At 42.1% G+C, this 9891-nt stretch overlaps 1 protein-coding gene across 1 annotated transcript in view; it reads left to right on the top strand.

Annotated features, from left to right (window-relative positions):
• The first annotated feature begins 2150 nt into the window (after positions 1-2150).
• The window catches only part of LOC106658083 (collagen alpha chain CG42342), a 69867-nt gene continuing 62126 nt past the window's right edge, over positions 2151-9891 (top strand). Inside the window, exons 1-2 of the mRNA XM_023462917.1 lie at positions 2151-2199; positions 2677-2730. Of these exons, the coding sequence (XP_023318685.1) occupies positions 2151-2199; positions 2677-2730 (103 nt within the window). The remainder of the gene's footprint in view (positions 2200-2676; positions 2731-9891) is intronic.

Here is a 9891-nt window from a genome sequence, read left to right as displayed (position 1 = left end):
CACACTCTATGTAAGCGGATAATACGAAAACGATTTAACACGCCGCACACAACAGCTCCGAGAGAGAGAGCACTCGAGAAATAATGCAGCACGTGCGTATACGTGTACGCCTCTGTGTATTAAGCACTCGCGTACATACACTCATAGAGAGAGAGAGAGTGAGTGAGGTCTTGAATCCCGGATAAAGGCAATCTAGATTTGATGCGCGCGTGAACAGCCGGCAGCGTGCAGCTTCTATGCGTATAATATAGCTGTCTGTGTGTCCGCGTGTAAATGCAGTATAATGCGCAACACACGTATACGTACATATATATAAATGCACGCACGTACTCGGAGAAAGAAGTCTTTCTCTCTCTCTCTCGCTCTCTCGCGTGCTCTCGACGCCAAGAGAGCTGCACCGCTGATAAATCTCTGCGCTGCATTTATATATCTACTTTTCTCCTCTGTAACGTCGGCTTGATCCGTTTACGTATTATGTATAAGGTAGTGGCATCATCGAGAGAGAGAGAGAGAGAGAGAGAGAGCTGGTGCGGACGGTACATTCTTTGACGGTGCGCGGCTATTTAACGTCGTCGACGAAGACGAGTTGGAGAGGAAAAAAAAAGTATACCTAAACACACGCGAAGAGACGAGAAAATATACCAAGTGCCCTCTGACGACGATACAATGAAAAAATACCTTAGCATGTGTCTTCTACAAACAAACAAAAACAAAAAAAGGGAAAAAGAAACAGAGAGAGAGCGAGAGAAAAAAAAGAGCAGCAGTGCACCAAACCAGAGATGATGAAGCTACATACTGCCGGAGAATTCCATTGTTATCCCGCGTGTCTGTCTCTCTACGCGTGCGTTTCTCTGGGTCCTTCGCGTTTTCTTCGACGTTGGCTTTTGTGTCGGGGCACTACTCTTTTAGCTGACTTACGTACACGTATATATACGTCCGACTGTTGGACGGTGTAGCTTTGACTTGGCTCTCATCGCGCACCGAAAGGTGTATAGACACGGGGCATGTGCACGAGAGGATCGCGAGCAGAGAGAGAGAGAAAGAGTCGACACGCGGCGACGAAACCCACCGTAACGTCGCAGCACATTGTTTGGCTCGAGCAAACATTGCGCCGTGGTCTGTATAGGTACGCAACTCGGCCATTTAATCAAAAAAGTTGGGGATTACTCTCTAATTACGGCAACGAAGCAGCAACGCTTGTCCGATGCTTTTGCTTTCGTAGAAAGGTAAAAATAATAGTTAAATGGTTTCTGTAAGACAGATGCGTGTTATTCAATTCATATGTTTCTAACTCAAAAATTTGATCGCGCGTTTACATAATTCGGCTGTGCGCCACCTCGCGACCAACTTTTAAAAACAATACGAAGTTCCGTCACGATCGCGATGCGTCTGGCCCAACTCGAAACGCTCTCCTTTTATTTTTCCTTCCCATGTCAAGGCTCGAAGAATCAGAAGCTAGAACGCTTCGTCGTGCGGATTCGTCCTAGCTGCGATGCTTTATATATCATATAACGCAAGCTTTTAGTACATATACAGCTCAATTTAAGCTGCGCGGCGGTCTCGTCGTAAAAGTATCAATCTTCCAAGGAAGCCGCAATATGGGGGGCTTTTGAAAAATATTTTTTTAAAGCGACTCGAACGTCGTAAGTCGAGCGAGTCGCTGTAACGCGTGTATGTGCGTGTGCCATACCCTATGGGACAGTAGACATACGTCGACTACAGCAGAAACATGACCATTTTACCAGAAACCGTAATAGCGATACATCAATTTTCAGCCTCGGCGAGAAACGGAGCTGAAACAGAAGAGAAAAATCTACGAATGTACAGAGAGAGAGGAGCGAGAGAGAGAACGAGAGAAAAAAAAAGTAAAAAACGAAGGGAGTAAGCTCAGCTCGAGAGAGAAAGATAGGGTTTTTTTATTCGAGTCACGGAGAAAAACTTGATCATTCTACGCGCGCCGCTACATAACATATGAAGTTCTTCTTGACTGCCTTCGTATAAAACGCACACGCGTGTACCCACCTCCTCCCTTGCCAGGCACGAGCTTTTATATATTCCGTCAGGAAAGCCGCGCGAGCGAGCGCAGCAGAGCTTTCTGTTCGCACGTCCTGACTCACACACACATACATACACGCGCATTCTCTTGTACTATGTACAATGTATTTGACACGGTGTCTGTGTATGTACATGTGTGTATGGGTATGTATGTATGCGCGTAAACTCCTTCCATTTTATTATATGCCCTTTTTTCAGGCCACGATCGTCTATTATACTTTACAAGATTTTACGCCCCCGCAGGTGTCGTACTACTACTACTCGTACACCGCGTTTTCGCCGCCGAGCTGCCGCGAGACCCAAGATAAACCCCCCCACGAACCGACGACACGGCCGCCTTCCTTGTGAATATACCATGCACACGCGCACACGCACACATACGTATACAGGATGTGTATTATCAGCCTTCATACGCCATATATTTAATATTTGCTCGTGCAGTCGATAGATCGACTATATGGCTGTACATAAAAATGTACAATATTTTTAAGCAAAAATCTCGTAATTTATAAATCATACTAATTTCTCTAAAATTCAACAATATTAACGTCTACGTTTTCTTTGCTTTGTTTACAGGTAAGAAAGTCCAACGTGCCATGCTGTAATACATAAACATCGCAGTCCGGCGTCTAAAAGTACGAATCGGTAAACAAACAAGGCCATACGATGGCTCAGGTAAGATTCGAAACTCGACTGCCGTATAGAAAATAGATCAGAGAGCCGGAGCCACAGTGGAAGTGAACTCGAGCTTTTCTCATCAATCATCTGCACCGCGCGCACGCATACATATAGCGAGCGGATATATCGTTTCATTCCTTGTGAATTGTCTCGCTCTGTGTCTCGCACGCCTGCCGAGACTAATGAGTCGAGAGGGCCTTAGCGAACCGTATTCTCGAGTCGCAGTCGAGCTTTATTTGATATAATAATAATAATAATATATAAATGATCGTTGCAAATGCGGAAGCTATAAGGCTCAAATTGAAAACAGCCCTATATATATTACATAATACACTTGCGAGTACAATTTAACCTTTTTCTCCCCGACCCAGCAGCAGCTGCTAACTCGAAAAAGTGCCATTTATTTCTTTTCGCGCGCCCAGCTAATTTTGTATTGATGAAGATGTTGGATAGTTTAATGGTCCTCTCGAGCTAGAGGATCATAAATCACGCACGCGCGAGCTAGAAAGCAGCAGCCCCATTACCCTTGAACGAGCAATGATTGTCTCGAGTTTAATGCGCCGACTAATTCCCGCGCCTCGATGAAATAAAAATCATGAAATCCTCGTTTTTTTCTCTCTCAACCATCCGCGCGACATCTCGAACGAGGAATAATTTACATTCATCACGATCGAGTTGGGTGCGCGCTGCACAAGTATTTCCCAATCGAGAACTGCAGTCACGGTTATATACGGAGTTCGAATTCATTTCGATATTCGTAAGTCCATGTGCTACATAATTTCCCATGACGAGCCGCTGCCGCCCGGTCCGAGACGGTCGTAAATTAGATAATACCGACGCGTCAAAATCCAAATCGTTCAAAGTGCAATTTCAGATACCACACACTTGCACACACACACCCATGCGCTGAAATTGCCTGCGGTATAAAGTCTGCTCTCTACTGCTGCTGCTGCCTGCCTGTTCGAAAAGATAAAAGTGTCACACGGGGTAAAACATCAGCGATTGTTATCGTGACCAATACCCATAGCAGCTATATAATAAATTGCTTTTTTGTCCATTAAAATGTCCTTGACCATACACACGTATAAGCTCCTCACGTACGCGATGCGTCGGAGAATGATCGGCTCGCGCGCCCGGGTGCCGAAATTAGCGTCGTGAGCTAACAAGATTGCTCTCGCGTTATATATCATATAAAATGGCAGCTGCCTCTCTGACTCGATGAATTATGATCTCTATTGGCGAGCGATATAAATGTTATATACATACACTTTGGAGTTTCTGCTGCTGCTGCTGATGTCGGCTTGCCGTTAAAAAGCATTATATTGTCTGTGATTTCAACTGGAAGTTTCCGATGTCTTGCGATGTGCCTGGGCAGCAGCAGCAGCAGCAGAAGATGCCTAACTTGACTAACAAATCGAAAGTGCACTATGAGAATGAAATGATTAAATCATTCCAAGTATCGCTGACATTTGTGAACCTTGATATGATTTCGATTATCAATTATTTGACGCATTATATCATTGGTAACAATGCTCCACATTAATAATGGCATAAAGACCAAAGAATGTCGACCATTTGAAATATTTTAAAATACATTATTATTCATCAGCTTAATTTTGAGGATTTTTTCATTACAAATATTTTATAACTGTTGAGCGAAATGAACTGAAAATAACAATTTAATTGCTTCCAAAGATTTACACCAGTTAAATATGTTGAAATATTATTATTATTATTATNTTTTCCAAAATATCTTTTTATTTATAACTTATGATATACGTTATTATATGTTATAATTGTTTGTTGTTTTAAAAGATTATTGTTCAGGCCTTGGGTGTTAGCACAAACAGCCAAAGAGTTATTATTATTATTATTATTATTATTATTATTATTATTTATTACCAATCAGTTCGACAGGGGGCATGAGCCCCCTAGTAGGTGGCACTTACAGACTAAATAACAATAACCATCAATAATTCAAATATCACTTTGAATCTCCACCCCTAGATGGCGATTACATTTACCCGTAAATCTGCAAGTGATAAAATACAGATAATCGTATTTAAGACAAAGCATGGTTTTAAAAACCCCAATCACTGATATATCTTTCGTTCAAACTGCATTATACACGTCCTTGACACTTGCGAGTATGGATTTCGCGCGTTGCATCGACATATATGCCGAGTACTATACATAATAATGGTTTACTAATTTCCCGCTTCATACGTCGAGCTATTATGTATAATTCGCAGACCCTTTGATTGGTCATAACACACAAGCACACAACTACATAGTTGATGAACAATCGGTACAAATTAATCCAAACACACACACGCGCGGTGCATTTTTGCATAATAGAATATTACAGCGAGTATATATACCTATGATCGATTCAATAGAGAGACACAACCCGATGAATGAGATTAATTCGGTATTAGCCGCGGCAGGGACATAAATTGACGAACACGCGTTAAATACAATAGCGAAAATAAATGAATTTCCCTCGCGGAAACGACTTTTTTTTCTCTGCGCGCATACGCTGGAGAAAAAGTCGATTGCTTCTAAAAAGATTCATCAAGTCTCTCTACTGTATGTGTCTGTGTGTGTATGTACTGCGCGAAATACACGTTATTTTTATAGCGAATTTCGAATGGAAACGGGATAGGCAAAGAAGAAAAAAAAGAAGCGAAATGGAAATCGGCTACATTTCGAGCTCACCTGATAGAGCCCAGAGGTCGAGCTAGCGAGCTATAGAGCTATACAGAAGCAGCAGCAGCAACAGAGGAAAAAGGAGAGAAAATCCCGTGGCTAATGTATCTCTTCGCGCAATAAATTCCAATGCTGTGCTGCTGTTGCAGTCTGGCAGCAGCGAGCTGCAAACTGCAATCCTGTCGTCCCAGTGTCTCCTTTCACTCTTGTTCTTTCTCTCTTTCTCTATACCCGTGCTCTATTTCTCTGTCTCTCTCTCTCCCTATCTTCTGCTGATTCGTTACTTTTTATCCATTTTTTTTTTGCGCGACACACACCGTGTGTGCATGCAGCATTTGCATAGCCGTGAAACATCCGAACTTCTATATACAGCCGTGATTTTTATTCGTGCACTTGATATACGCGTCAATCTTGACTACTCTGCGATCTCCACGAGTGTTATTTCAAAATGACTTAGTCGAACGGTCGACGGGGAAAAATAAAAATAGAAGACAAAAATACCGAGGGACTGCAATCTGCAAAAAAAAAGAAGCTTTTAAATGTTTAGCAAGTCCTGTGCACACTCGGCTTCTAACGCCCTATCGATTCCCATTAAACGAAACAAGTATACTCTATATGTCTATCGGCCTCTTGCGGAGCTGCGAGTAAATATATCACGTTCTCTCTCTTTCTCTCTCTCCTAGACGTATCTTAAAGCTCATAACGTCACCTCTCGAGTGTGCAGCTATTACACGGAGGCCCGTACGATTTTCTTGGCGTATATTATACTTGGAGAGAGACTATAGGACCGGCGTGCATATACACAGGGTCGAGATTTATGCAAATCGCCAATGCACAAACACACACGTACGTACAGACAAGGCGCAAGTAATAGGCTACCATTGATCACAAGCGATCGCTTGCTCTTTGGCTACCCCTCTCTCTCTCTCTGTCTCGGTAACTATCGCGCGAGGCCAGCAACACCGTATGTATAGCACCTCGTAGTATATCCTGCGCGAGATTAATGCGCTCGCTACGTGATCCCATGCGTGCGCCGCTGCTGCTGCTGCTAAAGCGAATTCTCGTACTGCCACGTGTGTGTTTGTGCGCGTTGCGGGAAAAATTCGACGATCCTCGAGTCGCGCGGATCGATGCGCGTGTGCGTTGCATTTTCTTCTTTGCCGTGTGCATACAAGCGTATATATGTATGAGCCTTGTCTGCGCGCGTGAATTTTGACTGCGCATTTTTCCAACGGTGCGACACCTTCCGCACGTGCGCGCTCGCGTGTACGCGGGTTAAATAAAATTCGACGTTTTACGTGCCGTATCGCTGAAGCTGCTGCTGCTGCTGCTGCTACTACGCGACGCAATAGTCTATGTCGTCACCTACGCCATAGAATATATGAACGCGAGAAAATTTTGTAGAACTTCAAATTTACTTTGAACAACTACAAGACGGATACGCTCGTACGTTACTTTTCTTAAGTGACCAAAGCACGGTTTTTTTGTCAAATCAAAATGAGGCTCATTGTTGAAAATATTTGCTTCAAAATTAATTTAAATGTGATGCAAGGAAGTTTTTTTTCCTTTTAGTAGAGGGATAGAAGTTCATTACCCAAGGAAAAAACCTATTATTATTAAATACCCTGCTTTAACTTATACACTTATTTTTCCTTCGACACATGTTGATTTTTACAGATAAAGGTACTCGCCATCTAGTGGTGGTTACTGGCTTTAATTATGATTAATTTTTCCATTCGATATATTCTATATTAGATGTATTCCATTCGAGCATAAAGTTGAATCTTTTCTGTTAATTTTTGCAGAAATAATGTACCTGAAAGCAATTCTTCAAGTTTTTGAATCTACGTAAAAAAATAAACTAGTCCTGATTCGTTAATTTTTAACGAATACTTTTGTAAAAGTTCCTTCGAATATTAGTTTCAATTACATTGAAGTATTGTAATTCGAAGAAAATATCTCATTTTTTTGCTTGATTCTACGTACACTCGCTTAATTGAATTCGAGAGAAGTCATTTTATTTTTATTAAAATTTGATGTCAGCCATTGATCGACGCCGTCGCCGCTTTGTTATTGCGTCGGACGCAAGGTGGCGAGAGACCAAAAAATTGTAAACACGCGAACAAAACAACGTAGCTAGTTGGATATAGCTCGGAACTTTCATAAGTAAGATAGAAGTTTCTGATATTATTTTTTTGAATCGAAGCGAATATGGTTCCGCATAGAACATCGTTAGAACATCAAAAAGGAAATAGTGATAGGGCTAATTGAATGAAACAATTCACTTGAGTAATCATGTCAGACGCAATCTTAAGAACTCAAATTCGAAGATTACAATTTCGTGCCTGCAAACTTGTTAATATCCATGCCAGCTATAGATCCTCGAAAAATCTAGCTGAAATTTCGGTTTAGCCCTTCACATGCTGACTCGACCATTGCTGACTTCGAAATTGGCTGACTTCGGTCTCGACGACGTCGACGCCGCAGCATTAAGTCGAACGTCCATCGCGCGAGCTAGAATATAGCTCGGGATACGGAACGAACGTAGGCCACATCCAGCGCCGCGCTATATACATATAAAGTATACCTACATCGTTTCACAATGAAATCACTTGCATTTACTTTATGAATACAGTCCCTGTATTTGCATATTACTTACGGAGTGCGGTTACACTTATGCGCGAGATATTCTAAAGACTCGACGTAAAAAGAGAGAGGGGCTAAATAGTCAACCGACAGCTTCAAGAAGAGATTAATGTTCGCGTGTTAAAAAGTCACGAAGATTATTTATGGCGCTTAATTTTTTTTTCTTTTACTCATTCATTCTGTAATGCGTCGTGTCCATGCAAGTGTGTAACGTTTAGTACTGCACACACACACACACGTGAGCGCGAGCAACACGAGATATTCATGAGAAAATAATATGAATCGGGCATCGCTTATAAATGGTAATGTAATATTCGCGAGGCCTATTGAAAGCTTATTGCGCTGTGTATGAGAGATTAGAGTCGAAGCGCACGTTACACGCGGGTAGCTAATTTTTATTTATTATATTTTTTAACAATAAGATATTATCCATCTATTGACGATTTCGCATCGCGATACAGTCAAATTTACATTGAGTGGGTATGTATGCGAGCGTTGAATTTGATCGTCATCCGACTCGGTTGATAATGATCGCGTGAATTAAATACAGATACGAATAAACTCTACATTGACAATGGCCCAATGACCAGAAAATTTTCATTAGAAATATTTTAAATTATATTACTGGCTTGTTTTATATGCTACTAATCGGCGATTTTTGATGACAATGTCTTCAAGACTGCGATAATACCACTTCGAGCTTTCACCGCTAGATGGCGAATACCTTAAAATTTGTAAATCTGAAAGTGGCAAAGTCAAAATTATTATATAAATGTTCCAAATACCTGTATATTTTATACTTTAAGGTGGTGAGTCGCTTGTCATGGCACATACGTACTATCGTGCATTTGATTCTTTATTCTGACTCTTTCGCTCTTTGGAAGCATCATCGAGCTTAAAACAACACGAGGCACAACCGAAAGTCGCGCGGCTGGTCCCCGACGTGAAAATGATTGCATCGCGCGCGTGCGCGCCCCTGTATACGCCAAGCCCCGGCGGCGAGAAAATTGCACTTTGGGCTTCGCGCGTCTGGAAAATTCGCCAAGAAAACCGCGTTATATATAGTATATACGTATGTACGTCATGTTCCATGAAGCTCGAGCCATTATTATTGTTACACAAGTTTGTGCTTTCTCGAGGAGCTAAAACTTGCCTTAGCGCTACTACGTGCGCTGCTGCCGCTGCTGCTGCTGCTGCTGTGCAGTATCCGAAAACCGCGAACGTGTTTAGGCGAATTGTTTCAAACCCCATGTGTGCGCGCGCGCGTGTGTGTGCTCGTTTGAGAGAGACTTGAAAGTGTTCGAATCCTCGCCGCTATATACGTCGTCCACGATGATCATCGTACTCTCTCTCTATATATCCTATACATTATAATAACGATTGCACGCGTCAAATTAAATTGCTATATGGGAGCTCGCGCGTACCTACTTCCAGCGAATTTCTTCATTCGAGTCCGAGCGTGCCTATAGGCGCGAGATTGGCCATAGATTCGTTTCACCTGGAGCTTTTAACGTTTAGCTTGATTGCTGCCTTCGTTGACGCTGCTGATTCGTGAACCTTATACGGTGGGATCGTATCAATTTCGGTTTTTTGAGTTGCGGCACGTGTTAACGTTACCTTTTGGATTCGTGTACGTATTTTTCTCAGTTTTTACACCTTAGGTATCAGAATCAATGTCTGGAGCGAAGATCGGAACAACTTGGGAAATTACGATAATATATAGACCCGTATAGTTGCTTATAGTTATTGAGTCGACCGCCAGGTGGCGAGAGACAATCAAATTATAAACTCACGATCAAAATA

Source organism: Trichogramma pretiosum, unplaced genomic scaffold (genome assembly GCF_000599845.2).
Source record: "Trichogramma pretiosum strain Unisexual culture from Peru unplaced genomic scaffold, Tpre_2.0 scaffold144, whole genome shotgun sequence".
In the NCBI taxonomy this organism is placed as follows: domain Eukaryota; kingdom Metazoa; phylum Arthropoda; class Insecta; order Hymenoptera; family Trichogrammatidae; genus Trichogramma; species Trichogramma pretiosum.
Note: the sequence above shows the minus strand (reverse complement) of the source record. Positions and strands in the feature narration are given on the sequence as shown.